The sequence below is a fragment of the Rhipicephalus sanguineus genome, chromosome 5 (assembly GCF_013339695.2).
Source record: "Rhipicephalus sanguineus isolate Rsan-2018 chromosome 5, BIME_Rsan_1.4, whole genome shotgun sequence".
Classification (NCBI taxonomy): domain Eukaryota; kingdom Metazoa; phylum Arthropoda; class Arachnida; order Ixodida; family Ixodidae; genus Rhipicephalus; species Rhipicephalus sanguineus.
This window is the reverse complement of record NC_051180.1, coordinates 183104225-183126286: the sequence shown is the minus strand read 5'-3', so window position 1 is coordinate 183126286 and position 22062 is coordinate 183104225. Positions and strand designations below refer to the sequence as shown.

Below are 22062 nucleotides of genomic sequence, written 5' to 3'. Positions count from 1 at the left end.
CGAACACAGCCTCACTGCTGTGGCCATAGCTCACCAATAAGTTTTTCAGAAGAGGGAGTGATGCAAAGAAACATTTGTTTGCCCGTGAAACATTGCTTACGACTCGTCGTCGCTTGAGAGAAGGATGCAGTCACGGTCACTGCCATTGTGTGAGTCACTGCTGCTGCTCGCCGTCAGAAGGGGTGCCAGCGGTACTGAGATGCCGCACGTGGAAAACGCCGCGCGGACCATGTCGGTTGGCAGTCCATACCAGGCATCGTTGACCCATTGCACCACTTCATTCAAAGAAGTGCCCTTCAGATTCCCTGTCGGTGTCTTCGGGTTTTCTTGCTGGAGCCATTTATTGTAGAACGCGCACATGCAGTCTTTGAATGGCTTATTGAGGGCCACGTCGAGTGGCTGGAGAATCTCGAACCGAATCTCGAATCGCCTCCTCAACGGCAGAGTATCGTCCAGACCTCAGTCCGCAAAAGGAACGGCGTGTTGCAGCGCATGTGAAGATCTTGGTCCTTTGTTTTCTCCATTCCCTCACACACTTTTCCGACAGATCGAACTTGCGCCCTGCTTCAACGTTGTTTTCCGACTCTGCGTAGAGGATCGCTTGCCGCTTGAAAGCAGCGCTGTACAGTTGCTGGCGTAGCGGTGGCATCTTGGCGTCCGTTTGGCAGCGTCGCAAATCGCGCACACCACTGCTCGCAAGCGAAGCGAAATGTAGAAATGGCTGAACAGGCATGAGTGCAAAAAGACACGAAGATGCTTGTGGGAGCATGTGACTGGTCATGTGGTTTAGTTCCCCGCGAAGTGTTGTTGCCAGCCCACACGGCGCTGCCAGCTTTTCTGTGGAACGCCGATGGTTTGTCAACGAATTGTTTCTATTGTATGAAAACAAAACTGCAGGGCGCATCGCAAGATAAATTCCTCTTTTTTTCATAGAGCATCGTTCGCCCTCTATCAAAGGTTTGAAATGCTGCTTTTGAGACCGTGTTTCCCAAGCAGTTCGCATTAATGCCGCGCGGCGATTTTTAAACGCGCTCCGTATTTTCGCCACTTTCGCCTCGCAGGTTTCGCTATAGTTTCGCGATTGTCGTGGTAGATCGCAAAAATGTGCGGCTCCGGAAGCGGCGCGCGCGCGTTGGGAGATGACAGTTGCCGCGACTACACTGCCTCTGCGGCTGATGTTATCGATGCATCGAACAGCAGGGAATCCGAGGACGACGACTTTTCGTCAGACCCCACAGATAAGTCGACTTTATGATTCCACGTATAGGTTGACTCCAATTATAGGTCGATCTCCGAACTTTGGATGGTAATTTTATGAAAAAAAAAAACGTCGACTTGCAATCGGCAATATACGGTAATAGAAAAAGCCGAGGGACTTGGACCACTTATCCTAATGCACGAAGGCCTTTGTTCAGCCCTACAATGAAGCTCGCTCCGCTTCAAACTAAAAGCTCTTGCCTTATCAACACGCTAATCGCCTCTCCTTCTTATTTGCTGTTCTTACCTCACTTGGAGTTACGTGCCATGTTTGGAAACAATAATGCCAATTGCACTTGGGTTGGCGTAAAATCGAGATTCTATGGGATAAATTGTGTAGTAAGCTATGCATCAGTACAGTGGTGTCATTGTATGATTCTCTAACGCCAGGTCATGGGTAGATCCAGAGGGTGGGTCTGGATGACCTGACCCCCTCGCCCACCTTAATTTTTGAATGTAAAAGCTGAGATGCTGGAGGCATTGCTTAATTCTCAGACATAAGGAAAGTAGACAGTGCGTTTACTACTGCATAAGAGCAAGGAAAAAACATAGTAACCAGGGTTTCGAAAAGTTGAAAGAACGGGCAGGCAGCCTTTTCAATTGTGGCCTCTCAGCTACACATAATCATCATAGTCTAATGACTGCTCAACACACAGTTTAACAAGGTGAAACCAAGGGCAGTGGTGTGACTTGAGTATATTCGTACCTTTGTGAGGTCAAGAATCTTCTGCTTCAGGTTCTCTGTCTGACGGATTCCCTCGAGGGACGTGGCCTCAGTCTCCCCGGATTCAGTATCCTGGCTGAGGCCACCAAACGGACCACCGGGCAGGGGCTTTGGTGTGGAATCAACCTGCAGGCCAAAAACATGGAGTGTACAGCACTGAACTGATAAAACTGCACACTTGTTAACTATTCCGTTTACCACTCTTCCTTTCACTGTCCAAGATTTGAGCTTCAATGTTTATTCAGCACAAGACAAATACAGCTGAATCAGGTGAAAAGTACTTCTGTTGCATGGCAAACGTATACACATGCTGATATTCCCGAGAAACACCTTAAATTTATTTTACTGTATGCAATATTCAATCATATCTAAGTTCAGAGCATTTACTGAACATACGCCATCGACATCAACCACTTGTAAGATCCAACCACCTTTAGACAAGCGAGAACATTGCACAGAGGCATGCACACAAAGCCACTGTTATCAGTGCGAACAAGTGTCTTGTTCTTTGACTGTCTCCACGTGCTGTAGTCGGATACAACTTAAGTCTGGAGAGGCCCCACCCAGATGACCAAAGTGCGGCATCCTCTGCAACTAAAGAAATAGTCCCGCTCATGCACTTGGCAATGTTCTCCGAAGACGGGGTCACCGGCTGTCCGGCTCATGACTTGTCTTGAGGTCGCGCCTATTGGGGCAGGCTTGCGTGCCTTTAAAGAGAAAATGCCGGAAACTTGTAAAGTTGTACCCAACTATGGTTATGCTACATCAAAAAGCTTGACTATGACCTACAAACAAGTCCAAATCTCAACATGGTAGAATAAATTACCATGCGCATACTTTGACCAATAGTCCAGTGGTTAAGTAGTCCTACTCCAAAGTACATACTGCTGCAGAGTACGAGTTTGACCTCAAGTGGTGTTTGGAGCACATCTCAACTGAAAGCACTTTCTTGGCTAGCCTTGGTGAGTTTTACAGACATGTGTGTAAAACCAAGCGTGCCGAAATAATGAAAATGCTTACTACCTACACGACCACCCTGTATGTAGTGGTAATGCATTATGACTTGCTGCGGATTGTGCAGGAGCAAGGTGCAATCAGCGGCACTACGTAGAGGCTCTAAGTTTCATAGTACAGTATACTATCAAACTTCAACATAACACAATTCAACATAAGGAGATCCCTGATAGAACAAAGTACTTAACCTGCTGTACTACTCTTGTCGATAGAACAGACACCATGTACTGTGCAGTCTTAATATCGCGACGCGTGTTTATCCACGATATCAATGCAGTCAAAACTCGGTATAATAAATTCATGGTAGTTGTGCTCGCAATAAGATCTTTTAGGGGCAGGTCCAAAATAGGTGACTTTGGCAAAAGATGGCATGCGTTTGACACATTCACTGTGCCCTAAGTGCTGCAAAGTAAAATGCTGTTGTTGGAGAGAGAGAGAGAGAAAACTTTTATTTATGCAGGCGTCAAGGATCGTCATCGTCGGGTGGAGCCCTTAGTTCAGGGCCCCATTGGCTCGCGCCACACCACGTGCCCGCTGGATCAGCCGACGCTGCTCCTGCGGCTCTGAGCTGGTCAGCGCAGTCTCCCAGGAGGAATGCGGGGGTGAAGGAATAGGGCGGCAGCCCGGTGGTTGTGGGCATTCCCAGGTGCAGTGATAAACCGTGTGCTTCGCTCCACAATAGGGGCAGTATGAGGGATACTGTGTGGGGTGGAAGAGATGAAGGATGTAAAGGCAGAGGAATGAATTAGTCTGAACCTGCCGCCAGGCAACAGTGTCCTCTCGGTTGAGTGATTTGTGTGGTGGTGGGAATACATACGGCTTTGTCGGTAATGTTGTAGCGTTTCAGTGTAGTTTAGTAGTTCTGTTGGTGCATCGTCTGGGTTGGACAGCTCTTTCGATGGCGCCCAGTTTGTGAGCTACCGCATTAGCGCGTTCATTGCCATGGAGAGAGGCGTGTCCAGGTGTCTAGACGATACACACACTGTGTAACAAAGTGGGGTGTATTCATGTCAGGATACGGTGTGTGCAGGGTGTGACCATTCCTTTCGTTATGTTCCGACAGGCAGTTTGTGAATCAGTAACCATGGTGATTGTTCATTGAAGCTAGAGCGCTGGTAAGACAGGGACCACAGAAAGAGGACAGGACGTGCGTCCTATTTCTGTGGTCCCTGTCTTATCAGCGCTATGGCTTCAATGAACGTAACGAACCAACTAGCCCAAAAGTCTGTCCACGGTGATTGGTTCGTCCGGTGCTGGTATTTGCGAAGCGTGTATGATAGCAAGGGCGATAGCACCCTCCTCTGACGTGCCACTGTCCAGGGTGTTAAGTGTAGCCGATACTGTTACAGAATAGGTATTGTCCACTACGACCAGACACATGGCCCGTTTCTGTGGATATTGGCCATTATACTGCAGCGCAAGCAGCGTAATTGGTGCACAACACGAGACAAGTGATGTTGCGGCACCCTATATCCGAGCCTTGGGGTGCTCAGATCCATGGCGGTGCTCGGTGCTCACAGCGGTGAGAAACAAGGCTGTGTGTCACCTTGAATATTAGGCACAACTTGGCCCTCCCCCATTCACACACACGTGAATGAGGGAGTTCCAAGTTGTGCCTAATTTTCAAGACGACTATTACCAACTAGCCCAACAGCAAGTCCTAATAGGCTGTGCGTCCCAGCTATTGACTGAGACAGTCTGAACACCATATTTTGGTGTCCAAACCTTCTTTACCATAAGTAACATAAACTTCAATACATCTGACGTTTTGTTTGCGCGAATGTAGTTTGTAGTGCACGTGGTGCCCAAAGTGTGGCAGCCATAAGATTGGTGTGCATTGCACTAAAGCACGGCTAATAGCTGCCAGCCAAAAGAAGTAAAACAACTTATTGTCTGGATGTGCACTCGTGATCAGTAGGCTTGTGCGAATATTCGAGCACTTCGAATATTCGAACGAATAATACAGTATTCGAATTGGCTTCGAGTCGAATTTAAATTATTGAAAATTTCGAATATTCGAAATGAACGAATAGGTGTATATTAGTCCGCGTATAACCCCCCTGTAAAGGTGGTTTCACTGCAGTGGAGGGGTGCTATACCGTGAATACACCTTTCCAGGCAAAATCCGCACTGTCCGCTTGTAACCTCCTGTAAAGGTAGTTTCACTGCAGTGGAGGAGTGCTAGACTGTGAATACACCTTTCCAGAGAAAATCCGCACTGCCGCGAAGCCCCACTTTAAGGTTAAATGAACATATTCCCTCACATCGATTCATCATTTTTTAAGTTTAAAAACTTGTTATACTGGCTTATAAGCTCCAATTATAGTAAATTTTAAAACGTAACATATTATCATTTGCATTCTACCGAAAGCCAAATCCTGCTACTATTAAAAGTTGCTTCCACTTTCTTTGAACCAAAAAGAATGACATTTGCACATGCCTTGTTACAATTTAAAAAAAAATGTGCAGGTTGGTCGGGTAATGACAAATATGCTCACTTTTCTTTATAATATGTGATACATACTATTCGAATTCGGTTCGAAATTATTCGACCAAAATCACTATTCACTTCGAATTCGCTTCGAACCTAAAATTTACTATTTGCACAAGCCTAGCGATCAGACTGAATGCGACAGGCTGTCATTATGCTGCCTGAACTCGTCAGTCACAGTCGTCACCTTGTGATAACAATGACGATACTGACCAGGTTGTTGACTACCGTAAAAACTGGAATATAGGTCGGACTGGAATATAGGTCGAAACCCCCCTTCTGACTAGTGAAAACCGAAAAAAAAAAGTACATGGAATGGCCAAAGTATAAGGAGGTGCCTTTACCGTGAAACAAACACAATTTCAAATGGTGCACAGTGAAAATGCCATTTATTTACACGTGTGTTTACACGTAAGTTCCACATGGCAGAAAGCCAAAAGATGGGCTCAAGCATTATCCTCGTAAAACGTCACGACCATCTTGACAGTTCTAATTTGGATGCACTTCAAGGTCCCCGATAGCAATCACGACGCGAGCGCAGCTCTCGGTTAAACTGTGCAACCTTTGTCTCCAGCTCTAGATACGCTGCGGTCTGGCACTGGCACTGAAACAAAGTTTTCTTCTGACTGCTGCATGTTTATGATGCTTCATTGTCCGCCAGTAGTGAATGCTTCTGTGGTGCACTCGATCTGCCCACTGATCACAGCCATACGTGCCGCTGTAACCAGAGCGGCCAGCATAGCAGGAAGCAACAAAGAAATAGTATCCGGTGAGATTGGAGCAGCGAGAACACCCGTGCAAAGATAAACTTTCAGTTATTGTTTGTGACTCACGGCTCCTGCTCGTGTTTGTGTGCGCTAGCGTCCCAACACACCTTTCACACACTTCGGAGCAGATTTCTTCGTGCCTTCGCGAACTCGATCACTGCTTTCTTGAACGCTACGGTGAACTGTCATCGGCCACCGGTCGAGAACAAGAAAAAAAGCACCTCGGAGCCCAAATAGATTCACAAGACAACAACAAAAGCGCAAGACGAGATCACCGTCGGCTTAAGGCTGGTAGTAAACAAAGCAACGCCGATGATTGCGCTGGTGATTGAGACGGTTGACTTCAATTGCCCATAGTGGCCAGACTTGCGAAGTTTTTCTGTCAGTGACCGGTATATAAGATGAGGGTCGACCTTTTAGGGCTGTTTTCTGAAAAAAAAATTTGACCTATATTCCGGTTTTTACGGTAGGTTGTTGAAAACACAGTTTTGGAGTCGTATCGGACTTGCACTGCTCCAACAATTTTTGGAGGCAGAGGAAGAGTGCTGTTTGCTGTATGCACATGAGCCTCGCAAAAATTGCCATGAACTGCACCGTTCCACTCCCCCTGCTTTCACTTTTGTTTTTCGTGTACTTTGACAATCCCTCATAGAGAATCTGTGTAAAAGCATGTCGATGGAAAGAGGCAGAATGGAGGGGTTTCCTGGCACACTGCAAAAGCTGCTCGGCCGCCACAAGGTCAAAATGTTTGAGAACTGCTACAAAAACTCCGAGGCGCCCTCATGAATTTGCCTGAGCTGACTCAAAAGTGAAAGCCATCTGGCCTGGCTATTCTGCCGTGCCCTTCATATCCCATGAATGCTACTTTTTAAAATTTGTTGACAAAGTGAACATGCAGCTTGCATTGCAGCACACACAGCATTGTTCACAACAGGCTACGACACATGTTAACTATCTGAAACTAAGCTTTTCACACAGCATGAAATCTTGCTGTAGTTAGCTGTTAAAGGGTCTACAGGGACTCTCGCATACAAAAATCATGTCACGCAGGTAACATGCTCTGCTACGCAAAACTGCAGTAGTAGCATTCTGGAACCTCTCTGGAAGCCACTGTAATGAAGACAGCACTCTAAATGTCATCTGAGGTTGAACGAGTTCACTTTTTTCCTACGCGTCAAACTGTCTGACCTCGAAGCCTGGCAACTATGCAAGCACTCAGCATTTCCCAGGAAAAAGGTTGTTCCTTACCTGGTGGAACACACCACCTTTGGTTCCTGTGGGGTCTGGCACACTGAAACTGCCACCATTAACCATCTTGGGGCCCGTGCTGTTTGGCACAGGGCCATTTGAGAGGCTGGGCTTTTTGCTACGGTCCACAAGTGGCATCGACACAGCGGCTGTGTTGGAGGCTGGACCGGATGGTTTGCCTTGCTGAGACTTGTTCCTTATAGCCTCCTCAAAAAGGTTGTCTGGGTCGGGAAAGTAGACACCCTCTGCGACATAGGCAGGAAAATAATGAACAGCGAAAAAAAACAAAAAAAACAGAGATGAAAGGAAGTGCATTACATATTGAATTGGGCTGGTTAGTACATACTGCTTTTTGAACGAAGAAACAGCGCTAGAACAGGACGAACATGTAGTGCCGTGTTTGCGTCCTCTCGTCTTCGTCCTGTTCTAGCGCTGTTTCTTCGTTCAAAAAGCAGATGAAAGGAAGAAGTACACAGGATGAGCGCAGACTGCCAACTGAAACATTTATTGTGCAAAACCATGCTTAAATAATATCGGTCACACACCACATGAACAGGCGGATCCAGTTATAAAAGAAAAGTTAAAGCTAACAAAGCGATAACCGACTAGCCCAATTTTCCACACTACAGAAAAGCACCTTGCAGTTCATAGCATACAACTTGCAGTTCATAGCATACAACTTGCAGTTCATAGCATACAACAGAACCCCATGTTAGCACCTTCTGTGGGAAACAGCAACAACTTCGTACTAATTCTCAAAAGAGTTCTTCCAGCAGAAATCATTCTCAAAATGTTATTAGCAAACGAATTATAAATAACTCACAATATCTGGGGCTTTTACACCTCCAAAGCACAATATCAGTATGATGCGAATTGAAGTGGAGGGCACCGAAAATTTCGGCCACCTGGCATTCTTAAATGTGCACTGACGTCACACAGTACATGGGCCGCTAGCATTTCGCCTCCATCGAAATGCAACCGCCGTGGCCGTGATCGAACTTGTGACCTTCTGGTCAGCAGCTGAGCACCATAACCACTGTATCACCGTGGTGGACTACAAATAACTTTGGATGAAGGCACATTAGAACAAATGAACCACACTTAGCACTTTGGGTTCAATGATGTAAGTATAAAGTGCCGCAACAAAGTTCCAAATGGTCAATTCCATACATTGAGAGTGTCATCGTACAGTCAAACCTCGTTAATATGCACCCACTTTAAACATACTAACGGTTTAAACGTAGTTGCGATGAATCCCTGACCGAGTCCCACACAGCGTAATGCATTTATTTGCTGACCGCTTAAGCCGTAGTGCTTCATCCTATGCCTACCGGTTAGTGCGTATCGCAATAACTTTTGGTGCCATAAAAGTTTACTGTGCCACTGAACTTGGTAATGCCACAATGTGCCGCAGAAGGTTTTCCGTCTTTTTGAGAAGTGTGGAGATCAGTCGATAGATTATGCCGACTTCCGCACGATTGCGGCGATGCCTTTGCGGGCAAGCATCGGGAAAGAACGAAGTTGAGGTGGTGGCCACCGACGAACATGCCGTATGACTTATCGCTGACAACCTTATCACAATAAGTATCTTCAGCTATCCGCTCAGGCTCACGTCTGGCGTAGCGCTGCTTTAAGCCTACTGCACCCTTTTAATATGTGGCAATCTGAACGCACTGCGCCGCCGATTGTAGCCGCCTCGATGTGCGGGACCGTATTCAAGTGTGTACCACTGTATAGAAACGAAAGCAGCTCACTGCTGCGCAGTTGAGCGTTGCGTGTCCTGGGCGCCGAAAAACCTCGCTGCCTTGACACTATCACGCTAAAGCAGTATTCACAAGGGGGACAAATCCTCGGGGGATAAAGGCGGAGCCTAGTGACGTCAGCTCGCGATGAGAATTACCCACAAGTGTTCCCCACTCACACGGACGAGGCAAATGGAGGGGGAGACCAGTGTTACCAGACTACTCTGGTGGCTTGTACCGCCTGTTTCACCAGCTACTGACGACGAGCAGCAGACTGGACTGGACACCCATTGCCGCTCTCTGCAGGAGCAAGTGCAACAATGTAGGCAAACAAGAGCCCGAAATTCCTCTATATCCCCCACCGCCAGAGGATCGTTTGTCCTGTCGGGGAAAAGGTCCCCGTGTCCTCCGAGGAGGTGCGGGGGGGTCGCGCCCACTCACTAATCCGTGACATTGCGGTCACGTGATCTGCAATCCCCGTCCCCCCCCCTGGATTTCTCCCTCGTGTGAATACCCCTTAAACGGATGTGTACGGCACAAGTGTACCGCTGTTGTAACCATACTGCATGCTTTTATTAGGCGTCAACCCAAACGCGCCTCCATCCGCTGCCAGGACCTCTAGAGCATCGTAAAGTGCGCATCACTTGCAGGAAGCTCATAATTTCTGCATTAACCTAACAAGCTACTCGCCGCATCTATGCACAGTCCGAGTGGAGCGGGTACAAAGAACACTCCTACAGAAAATGTGCGTACGGTGCAGCAGCGGCCCGAGAGCGATGGCGTGAGCTGTGTAGGTGACGCGCTGCACGCAACTAGCCAGGTGACGATTGGCTTCACGTGGCTGTACCGTGTTTCAATGAAACTGTGTCAGTTTTTCGTTTTGTAGCAGGTTGTGGTACAGACGCGTAAAAAAGTATTGCGCAAAGCCAATGCTGTCCGTCCTATTGCTATGTCAGTCACTGCGCATCCCGGATCAGGTAATACTAGTTTCAAAATGCTCCTTGGCGTCACCACCGCGTGCCATCGGATGGTTGTGCGAGAGTGCCACAATCTTTTCTGCACTTTGGCAGAAAAAAAGGAAAAGCTTTGTGGTGAGTGCTTTAGGCAATATTTGCTGTGGCGCTGTATTTATTTCTTTGTTGACGGCGATGGTGCATGTCAGGATATGCAAATTTGTTCTTAGTGATTAAAGTGTACTACCGTTTAGTGTGTAGTTATGTCGCGTTCCCGGCGGTATGTGTTAACAAGGTTTCGCTGTATATTTAAAATATCTGTCACTTTTTCAACTCTTTTGTCCACCTAGTGCTGTCAACTTGTGGGGATGCAGAAAATTTTTCTTTTGACCGTTTGACCTTCACCTTCCATTACAAGGTTTCTTTAGGCCAGTGTGTCAGCTATTGGAACACACATCCGCATGCACATGGGTGCTCCACAAAAGTTTTGCCTTGTCTCGTGGGTCGTTTCCATTTGTAGTGCTCGCGAAAACTGTTGCATGGCTGTTTTTCTAATCTCTCAATGGGTGACCACTTGATACTAGCTCATTTAATGCTTACAGGAGTGCAACTTCAGTTCTTCACAGCCAGGTGAAGAATACAAAGGTGAAGAATACAAACAATGCTGCCGTAAACAAACAATGCTACCGTCCCTACACATTTTCTGTCTTGAGAATCGCGGAAACTGATAGCCTCTTGGTGGCAATAAGATGAAGGCTTACTGGAATTTCTCACTTTTGCTTTCCTGAAGGGCACACAACCACAGAGCTCTCTTGCACGCGCTCATAAACACGGAGATTATGCAATGAGCGTGTGTGTTGGTTCTTCTGCTGCGAGTCATGCGTTGCTTCCTTTGATTTGGACTACTGCCCAAACGTCAGATTGTAATTAGATTTATTGAATGTCAGCCACTGACATGAAGAACCTGCAACCAGTCTGAACTTGGAATCTGATTGAAGATCAACTTCTCAGAATCACCTGTAGCACAACGATCCTGTCTGGTACAGAGATAACAGTAATGTGGTGTGCACATCTTTCTGGGCCCGTGAAACATTTTTCAATCTACATACTCCAATATCATTATTATAAGTTTCTTTCTTATTTATAAATAATACTCATGAATAAGCAATGAATCTGTATCTGCAGAAAATATATTTTTGTCCCTTTATGGTCGCTCTAAAACTTTCGGCGCAATCTTTTTAGAGGTACGTGGGTCAAATATGCAATAAAAAAATAAGCCACCACAACCCTAGGGGGTTGTGGTGAAAAAATCGGAACCTCAAAGGGTTAACGTGGCAGATTAAAGCGATAGTGCCTCATGTAGTTAGAAAGTTATTACAGCGGACATGAGTACATGAACTTCAACCTAGCAAAATGCTTGATAATATACAGTGAACCCTTGTTTAACGAAGTGAGCGGGATGACGGAAAAATTTGATAAAAGCGACTAGTCAATAAAAACTAAAAAACATCAAGCTCTTTTAAACCACGCTACAACTGTGTCTAGATGCGAGATGTTCAGGAAAGCAAACCTTTAGTGAGGTGTAAAGAAGGCAGTGTAAAGAAGGCAGTCAGTCTCGTCTGTCTCATGTTTTTGCCATGGGAGAGCCATCCCTGCTCCACCAATTTGCTCACACACTGCATGAGGCCTCAGTTGCACGCATACGTTTCACATTGTTCTGCAGCAGATGGAGGTACTGTCGGGTCTGCGCCATAGTTGATGTTTCACTTGGCTGTGCATCCATCGGCTCTTTGTCAGGGCCATGAAGAACAGTGTCAACTATTCCTGCATCCATAGCTGGGTCGACAACAGGAATGGCACAATCAGCCAACATGAATGAGTCAAAGTTGCCTTCCACTTCTTTGCTTCATCTCATAGAGATTGCTGCAAGTCGGGTCATCATTGTCAGGCTCACTGGAGCTCGTGTGAAAAAAGCTGCCATGCACAAAGCAGTTGGCAATATGCAAAGCAGGCCACACAACCGTACAAGGGGCACTCCAATAACAGGTGCCCACACAGTTTTCAGCAGTCCAGCACGGATGCAGACGGGTGCACGGTGGGCACTGAAGTGACTGATGACCGCCAACCACCAACATAAAGAAACTTGTTTGCTCCGTGCCACTCAGTGGATTGGGCCTAAATGTGGGCACAGCAAGGAGGAAAAGGCATTGCTGGCATGGAGGGAAGCGGCTTCTCCCATCAGGGCCCCTCCATCATTTTGTTCTCCCCTTCCTCCTCCATGCGTGCTGGTGATGGCAACAGACTTTAGATGGAAAGGGTCGCTCGGTGTGGCCACTGTCCTTGGGGCGGTGCCTCGCCAGTTCACTCTGAATGGAGCGAGCGATTAGTATGGTTCGAGTAAACCAGCTTAAAATGCATGCATTTGGGTAGGCACTAGAGGAAATTTCGATTAATGTGATAGCTAGAGTGAAGCGATTTCGTTCCAACAAGAGTTTACTGTACTTAAGCCAGTGCACAGCCCGGAAGGATCATCAGAGAAAAAGAAAGCTTTAAAGCAGCCTTTACCACACTGACCTGTGCTGTTTGAATAGTTGCTGACAAAAGGGTCTGAGGCAGCCTCTGGGACCTTGGTGTGGGCGTTGGTGGTGTGCATGGGATAGCGCATCAGCCAGTCCTCATAGCCGTTCGTCAGAACCATAGGTTCGCACTTGAGCACCTTTTGCGTTGACCACTGCACAACAGTAAGATTACGTAAAGTCAACAAGGACAAAAACAGGCAGAAGTGGCTGAAAATGTGAGGAACAGTGCCATTGATATGTATTTCATTTATTTCTTCAAAGTGCCTCATATTCCAGAGTTGGATTATCAGGTGAGGCTGGGCAATGAACAGATATAGTACAATGAAGCAATGGTCATGTGTGGGTATACCAGACTAAGACAAACACACTGAAAATGTCAGCACGACTGGAATAAGTAAAACACTAAGTAACACAGTGACAATGCAATAGCATAACTAGAATTAGCTGCACTGAAGACATGAATGTACTAAACCCAGCTATGCAATGCAGTGGATAAGCAGGAGCACAATATATAATCTGCAAATGGAGACACAAATGTGCTGATAATTAAAGAGGAACACAATAACAGGTATGCCTACAATAATAAGCATCTGCAGCAGCGCAGATGTTTAATCGATAGCAATAAGTTGCACTGCTTATACAGAGCACTTAAATTTGGCTCTTCGTGATTGCTAGCACCCACCTTACTGACTCTACCACTTTACACGACCTCCAAAATCATTTCAGGATCCTGCACAAGCTCAAGTTCATATCCATCATTTCCTCTCTTCACCATATTACATTCTTCTGCCCTTTAATCCCGTCATGCCACCCAGTGAGAGCCCAGCAAAAAATGCAGGGAAACCAGGAAACTGAGTTTTCAGCTACAAAATTTAGGTGCTCTAACTCAGTCAACTCCAAAATTGTGATGACAAGCTAGAAGAAATTAGATGGAATAAAAAACTGCACCCATTAGAAGAATGAATTGTTGGGCTGGTGTCTCGCATTGCCGCAGAGGTAATTTACAACAAAAAATAAGGACTACACACCAAAGAAAGCAAAAAAAAAAACAACCTTTTTCGTCTCCTTATGTGATCTTTATTTCTTGCACAAATGTATGCCTACTGCCACTGCAGCCTTCGTTACAAAAAACTTCATGATGCAACTATGCCTTACCGCAAAGTACGTAAGAAGCTTTGTAAAACCTTTGTGCAGGTGTTGTGACAAAGCAAACAGTGTGTTGTGCATCTATAAATTATGTTGACAATATAGTACTGGATGACAGCCACGCACACAAAACTTCCAACATGACAACAATTACAGCCACTCAATTTCCTTCACAGCCATACCTTGTATATCGCATCCTTGAGGACCTTGAGAGGAGCCTGGTTGTCCTCTGGGACATCTGCACTTTTCCAGTCCATGAGGACAACGTAATCAACAACGTCGCGCTTCTCGAATAATTCAACGCTCTCCACGGGTATGCTCCTGCTCAACTCCTCTGCTATGATTCTGAAAGCGAGAACGACAAAAATCAATTAAGAAGTGCCATTCACCGATCTAGTGAAGCCCGTGGGGTCTTTTCTGTAGCGAAATTTCCACCAAAACCAATACGCATAAATTAATTCTAAATCAGAGCTCTTCTGAAGGTACTCTAAAAGTAAGTCAGTCTACTTTAGCAAATGACACTTTTGTAGTAATGCTTCAGTAGTAATAACCACTAAGAGCAGGACAGCGGGCAAGAAAAAAACATGAAGATGAAAGATGGGTGACAAACGTAACCTAGAGCTGTTGCAGCCATGGCCCCTGGTGATGTCATGAATTTTGATAGTGTTAAGGCTGGTTCACACCGGCGACTAGCAACGGTCGCGCGCCTAAGTTAGTCGCAAAGCGACTGGTCGCAAACGATCGCAAATGGCCGTTTTGGTCGCAAAGCGACTGTTTTGACTCAGTCGCTCGCTGCTCGATTTTTCAGTCGCGCGACTGCAGTCGCAAACCTCTGAACCAATCAGATGAGCAGAAACAGGGCATCAGCCTATTTTACGGGGCAACAGCAATGCGAGCTGTATACGAGCAGACGTGAATTCTATATGGCGACGGTTATAAGTCGCACGCAGGTGTGAACATCGGTCGCTTTGAGTCGCTTAGTCGCAAACGGTCGCGCGACCGGTGCTAGTCGCCGGTGTGAATGAGCCTTTAATATGTACTCAGTTCTACTCACAGTCATAACTCGATACCACAAACATGGACACGATGATTTCTAGAATATGTACGACCATAATTCCATGTTCCACAGTGCAAGGAACGAGGATGACATTGAAAGACACACACAACGCTGAACATACAACTGGCTTTAATTTCCTGCTTACAGCAATATTTATGCGCTTGTCACCAAGAGAAAGAAAAAAGGAAGATCAGAGCAGACGAGGCATACAAAAAATTGCAGTCAATGGCAAGAACAACTCATCACTGATATCACATGTATTGCAAAGAAATTCACTTTGCTTGCGCGAAAGAGCAAGCAAAGCTACACTGATGCACTTTTTATCACATTTCAAAACTTCTTGGGCTTCTATGATTTCGCGAGCTATCCTATCTTTGTTTCTTGCAAGTTCACGTGTGTGATTAAAAAGAGGCCGACATCCACAATCCCGACAATGAATTCCCAAATGCCCACTGAGAGCCCTATCTACATTGTACCCGTGTTCCTTAAGACGTTCATTCAGAACCTTCCAGTTTGACTGACATATTCCCTGTGGCAAGATGGTGGTATACAATACACGACACAATCGTCACATACGGTGAGCCTGTATTTATGCTTGGTGGTACACTTTTTCTGGGCCTTGCACCAGTATTCACCTGATGGCACATTTTTTGACGGCTTCCTACAGTGACAAGATGGCGCAGGCATTCAGTGAACAACACCACAGCTTCCGCGACATTTTTCAGGCACCGAAAAGTTTTTCAAAATGTGCAATCAGGTGAATACTCACACAAGGCCCAGAAAAAAGTGCACCACCAAGCATAACATCAGGTTCATCGCATGTGACGATTCTACCACTGCACATAACTTGCAACCCCTATTATAAAAGCCGGAAATAAAGAAAATAAAATTAAAACTGGCACGTATAAACTGTGGAAGTAACTGCATACAGCAACACTCAAAAGTTTCTCCACATTAATTTTCAACCAGTGGCTCTGTTACCTCTTTGACAATGCTGAAATGCCTCTGCTTCTGCTGTGCTGTAAAGGACTGCCGGAGGGAACAGCTTCGTTGTGAACCAAGTCCTAGTTTGCCAGCACTGCATGCATTATTTGCTAACACAGCCATGACACGCTTCCAGTACATCAGTCAGTACAATGCAATCACTACGGCTGTGATTCAGACATTGCTCATTCAGCAAGCACTAGATTCTGCAGTGTCAGTGCTTATGGACCACACATGTGTGCAAAGTGAAATGTACATTGTGTGGTAGTCCATGTCACATTTGTACAGGTGGTGTCCAAATCCACGCCACAGTAATGACTCCCTCTGAGTAAGAAAAGGATATCTCAAGGGGGTATGCTTTTGCAGGCCGCATATGCTGAAACTGATTGCAGAGCTGGAAGCATTTTACAGCCATCATGCATCATCTTAATCATCAATAAAGGGCACTACTGTTCTTCCATTTCTGGTTTTTCTCACTTAATAACCAGCTGCCAGAAGCTGGTATTAACCAAGGCAGATACCGTAAGGTGCTTCTTTGACCCTGCCAGATTATCCAAGCATCATGGCGGTACAGTCCATGAGTTTTCATGCCAAGGTGATGACTAAGAAGCGATGTCGACTTCAGCAGAGACGGTGATGGGAGTGACAGACGAGGTTTTGCCAAACTACTTCAACACACAAGCAGATGCACAGACATTGCAAAACAACATAGGAAATGAAGTCAGTGTGTCAGTAGGTGAGAGCAGTGATGATAATGAGCGCAGACACGGTTGCTTTAGAGATGACGATCAAGTTGCTGAACACTGACCACAGATTCAACCGAGTGCAGCAGCTGCGGCTGTGAGATGCTGTGCATAATTTTTGTGGACCAGTGAGCATGACCCCTGACGCAACAAACTATCATACTATACAACCCTGCAACAACAATTATTAGGTAACGTGAGAGCATTTGTTGGCTAGGTTGGCGAAAGCGTGCACCTAGCTAGCATCTGCAAAAGCCGCGTCCGGAAAGCACTCGACCTCTCTCAACGGAAGTGACACCGGCATCAACAACTGCCACAGCAAGCACCTGCAGCCGAGGTGTATTAGAGGGGAATCCTCGCAGCAGACCATGCAGCACACCCCATAACAACAACCTAGCCAAAAGAAACTCTTTTCTCAAAAGAATATGCGTAGGGATCCTCTGCAAATTTTTTCAAGTACACCTGCTACATGGAAAATTAACACTAAACACTTGTGTAGCAGTCTTACCTTTTTCTTTGCCGTTGCTTTTTTTATTTCCTTTTTAAGGAATTGGAGAATCTGCTTTACCCAAAACTTTCTCGTGGTCTGGCACACCACAGGTTATAAATATGTTTGACTATTTTGTCTAGCTCTAGCAGAAATGGTAAAAATTATAGCCACTGAAAGTGTCAGTTTAAAAACCTCACTGCCTATTGGGCACAGTTGGGCTGGCAACAAGATGAGCAACACAAACAATGACAATAGCACAGTCGTCATTCGTCCAATTTGAACTAGCATGTCAAGTCTTTGCTAATAATACTTGTTATCACAGTACATTCCAGATTAATCACTGGTGCCTCCATGCAATTAAGGAAGTGCTTTCGAAACTACTATAGAGACACATGCTGATACTCATTCAACACTTGTTGACTACAGAATTGATGAAAACGTTCAAGAAACTATTCGTATAGTATGCATATCTATCACCAAGTGGTAAGAGTGAAATCTTAGTAAAAAAAATAGCGCATTTACTTGAATCTAATGTGCACTCAATTTTTGAGAGTTTGAAAGAGGAAAATAAAAGTATGCTCGTGTAATTTTGGCCAATTATATAAAGAGAAAACTATGGCATGCCCCTGGGTTGACAATGAGCAAAGAAAAAAAAAAGGCAAGCACAACTTGCCTTCCTAGAGTGAGAGACATATTCTCCTGGCAGTTTCTTTTCTTCTGTGACCCAGTTTTTCTGAATTTAAGATCACTCCCAGATAGGCCTCAACTGTGTGACAATTCAAGAGACGTTACCTTGGAAAGCTCAGTCTACACAAAGTAGCTTAAGGGAATCTGCAAGCCTGTCTCTGAGGCCCACATATTTTCGCGTTCATGCATGCAGCTGAACAACTCCTTCCTTTGCACCACTTGCAGACATGGGTCTCGGAAATTTTTGGGTCTCGCAATAAGATGTTAATGCAGCTATCTCGCCACTATCTTCAACATGAACAATAATAATAACTTGCCATTGACCTGAGCATCCATAATGAATGTGGTGCATCACTATTAGTAGTTATTTGGGAACAGATGTGATGTGAAAAGGTTACAGTCGTGCATAAGATGAACCTACGCAAACCCCCCACAAAATGCACCTACTCCATTGCCATTTTGTGACAGCGAAGACACCGCATTTCACCCCTTTGGCTGTAGGCTACTGCCAATGCCACGAATGTGGTTTCGATTTCGTATCAGATTGTAATGCGCAGGCAACTTCCCGACCTATTTTATCGGGAAAAAGGAGCGTGTTAGATTTAAGTAAATCTGGCAATCCCAAGAAGGACGAAGAGCATGAGACAGTATGTGACTCAATATGCAGCAAGAGCAGCGTCGTACCCTGGTTTGAGAACCTCCTCGGGAATGTTGATGCAGTCGCTGCTCTTCAGATGAGAGTCAAGAAAGTCTTGTCTCGGCCTGGCGTCCATGATTAACACTTTCGTGTCCTTGTCCTGGAGCATATCTAAAAGCTTGAATGAGGACAGCTGCGTCTCAAATGGCTTGATAACATCTGGAACTGAAGTGCGAGAACAGAAGTTACTAGAGGAAAACCAACACCTAAGAAACCTTCACAGCAGGTGTGAAATGCCTTTGTACTCACAGTAATAATAATAATAATAATAATATCTGGGGTTTAACGTCCCAAAACCACGATATGATTATGAGAGACGCCGTAGTGGAGGGCTCCGGAAATTTGGACCACCTGGGGTTCTTTAACGTGCACCTAAATCTAAGTACACGGGCCTCAAACATTTTCGCCTCCATCGAAATGCGACCGCCGTGACCAGGATCGAACCCGCGACCTTCAGGTCAGCAGCCGAGCACCGTAACCGCCATACCACCGCGGCGGACTTTGTACTCAAAGTAGAAAGCAGCCGCAGACAAAACTGCAATTGCTGCCTTAATAGGGAAAACAAATACATAGTCCATCCCAGATATATCAAACTTGGATACCTCAACATGATGAACTTCATAACTAAGTTCTCCATACAACTTATTTCCATAGAACGTCATGTACGTTACACCCCTGTCACACAGGCATTTGAAAGTCTTTTGAGCAAAATGACTCCTGCTGAAAAAGAGTTTCTCTTGCAATCCGAAGGCAGGAAATAATCACCTGATACAGGAAATGCTTCCAGAAAAGACCGTTTCTGGGAGCAGAGTTTGTTGATCTCTTTTTATGGCCCAAAAGGCACAGCCTCAATGGCTGTTGGCCCCAGTTTTATCAGTTAATAAAAAATTTAGAAATAGCATATTTTTCTATTGCCTTCACTCACAAGAAAACGAACTAAATCTCACAGAAAGTATGCTTATTTGCGTAATGCTCATTTCCTTCTGTACTCTCATGGACAGCTGATATAGGTCGGGAATATCATGTGACGACACTTTTAAAAATGTTCTTAAAATTGCTTAAATAAATCTTTAAACTTACATATCTAAATGTTGTGTTGCTAAATTTATTTGAAAAACATGTAATGCAATAAGTTCTTACTTTATACTTCGAGATACATCAGATTACCATTAGTGGATCTGTTTTGAAAGCTATAGCCATGCTTGTGGTAGTGTGTTCGGAAGCAAACACTGAAAAGAGATCGCCAGTGTCGTGTGTCTGCCATGTAACACCTTTTCTGAAAAAATCACAGCATATCCACGTGGTGAATGACGATGAGTGGGGCGAAGCAAACTCGTGCTGCAGCACGGCGAAGGCATTGGCGCGAGCGTGGTCCTTCTTGATGGAAGATATTGTAACTAGATTGTTTGAGAACCACAATCTGTTGCACACACCGCAAGTATGGCCGAAACTGTTATCAAGGAAGTCTCGCTGGAAGCGCGCGTCAGTGCCTTCGGGCAGAGCCCGCCTGATGCATTTTGCAGCCACTTCACGTGCTCGCACAGCCTCAGGCTCTGCCTACTAGTACGCGCGCTTTCTCGCTGCTTCACGGTCCTTCACATTTTGAAGATCCGATTCGTGCCGCAGCTGTGCAGCTTCGGCCTTGCGGGCTCGAACGGCGGGGTCTTTGCACCGCAGCCGTGCAGCTTGTCGAGCAGCTTCGGCTTCGTGGGCTCGAACGGCGGAATCTGCTTCGCGGCGTCGACGTGCAGCTTCGGCCTCGCGGGCTCTCACCTCAGGATTCTGTCTGTGAGTGCGCGCTGCCGCCGCCTTCCGTGCCCTCCGTTCCGCAGCCTTGTCTTCCATCTGGCAACTCCGAGCTAAAGAGAAAGCGTGCCAAGAGGGAGCCTGATGGCGCGTTACTTCCGAAACGTCGTCTTCTTCTTCTACTGCATACCAGAACGCGCGCAGTAAAGAAGAAAGAATGCCACACAGGCAAACACGCACGAGAGTCTCACTTGTCAACGTCGTCTTCTTCTTCTACTGCATACCAGAACGTGCGCTTCTCACGAGCTAGAGGTGGCTACTAGAACGCTACAAACAAACGGAGGATGGACAGACGCACGGCATAAGGAGCTTCGCCCCTAAAAGTCTTTTAACTTGGTAAAACACCTCTTAAGTAAAAGAGCTCACGTGTGCTTATGCGAAACAGGCATTGAATGTCGATATAACAAAACATGTCTATACATAATTTTTGATACTATAAGAACAGCTGCTGAAAGGAAACCAGTGCTTTACCGGCTGCCGCAAAATAAGCCAGCCATGGTTTCAGTGATGCACTGCCAGATCTTGGAGATTGTGAGTGTGTACTGTCACTCACCGGCACAAGGGAGCACACATGCATTTGATGCATTGTATAGCGCACTCTATGAAGCATACAGTTCCACAATCAGCATGTGCCCTACACCAAAGCTCGATTTCAGTTTCTTGTCGTTGCCATACGACAAGTTCCAAGCAAGCAGTAGGCACATTAAAACTTCCTTATTATGAACACGACATTATTCAACTTTTAAAAGTAACAAACTTTTCCTAGATCCTGCACTGAGTGCTCAAAGTTTCAATGTGAAAATATTTATTTGCGACCAACTTTTGAGGCAAAACCCACTAGTGGCTCATCAGAAGTAGAATGTAGCATGCAGTACAAAACCCCACGTGATCTTAGCCCTTTGAGGGTATAATTTAAGAAAGAACAACTTCCCAGATAGTGAAATTACTTTATTGCAGATTTTGAATGTACGAAATGTGTAAAGTGGGGAAGAAATTAGAAAAAAAATACAGTAGAACCCCGCTGATACGTTTTTGAAGGGACCGTAGGAAATAAACGTAAGAGACGGGAAACGTAAGAGCCGAAAAACAGGAAAAACGGCGAAATATTTAGTGGTACAGAATTTTATTTCAATTCTTACGAGCAGCACGAAAATTGGCGCGCTCAGCCGCGATCTAGTCGATGGATAGAAACGCGGAGCTTAGGACGGCCTCATCCACAGAAATGTAACCAACGTATGTGATTTTTTTAACACGAACAGCTGTAGGCATGAAAGAACTAAGCACACGCAATCACGACCGGCGCGGCGAGTCCGACCGCGAACCGCACGCACGACCGTGCGAGCTCCAACCATGCTCCAACCAGCTCGAACTCCTCCCGCTCTCCGACAAATAACGATGATGATGAGTCTACGCCAACGCGATGGCAGAAGTGAATGCCAATCTCGAAGGCCTTGCTTTCGCATGCAATTACGTCATACACGCCATGTTTGTGCAATACAAATCTCAAAGGCTATGCTTTTGTCAATAGTAAATGCCAATCTCGAAGGCCTTGCTTTCGCGAGCAGTTACGTCATAGACGCCATCTTTGCAATTTGAATCTCGAAGGCCATGCTTTTGTTTGCATCAATTGAAAGATTCTGTTGCTTGCGCCTCTCATGCGGCTAATATTACGGTCAA

At 45.7% G+C, this 22062-nt stretch overlaps 1 protein-coding gene across 2 annotated transcripts in view; it reads right to left on the bottom strand.

Moving 5' to 3' along the window:
* The window catches only part of LOC119394494 (ubiquitin carboxyl-terminal hydrolase 8), a 103483-nt gene that overhangs the window by 61383 nt on the left and 20038 nt on the right, over positions 1–22062 (bottom strand). The window contains exons 6-10 of one of the 2 annotated variants that reach the window (XM_037661799.2): positions 18567–18744; positions 14104–14266; positions 12771–12927; positions 7502–7746; positions 1964–2107 (exon numbers count right to left, since the gene is read on the bottom strand). In XM_037661799.2, coding sequence (XP_037517727.1) covers positions 1964–2107; positions 7502–7746; positions 12771–12927; positions 14104–14266; positions 18567–18744 — 887 coding nt within the window. Of the gene's footprint in view, positions 1–1963; positions 2108–7501; positions 7747–12770; positions 12928–14103; positions 14267–15747; positions 15830–18566; positions 18745–22062 lie in introns of those variants that run through there. The other variant, XM_037661801.2, reaches the window with a different exon arrangement.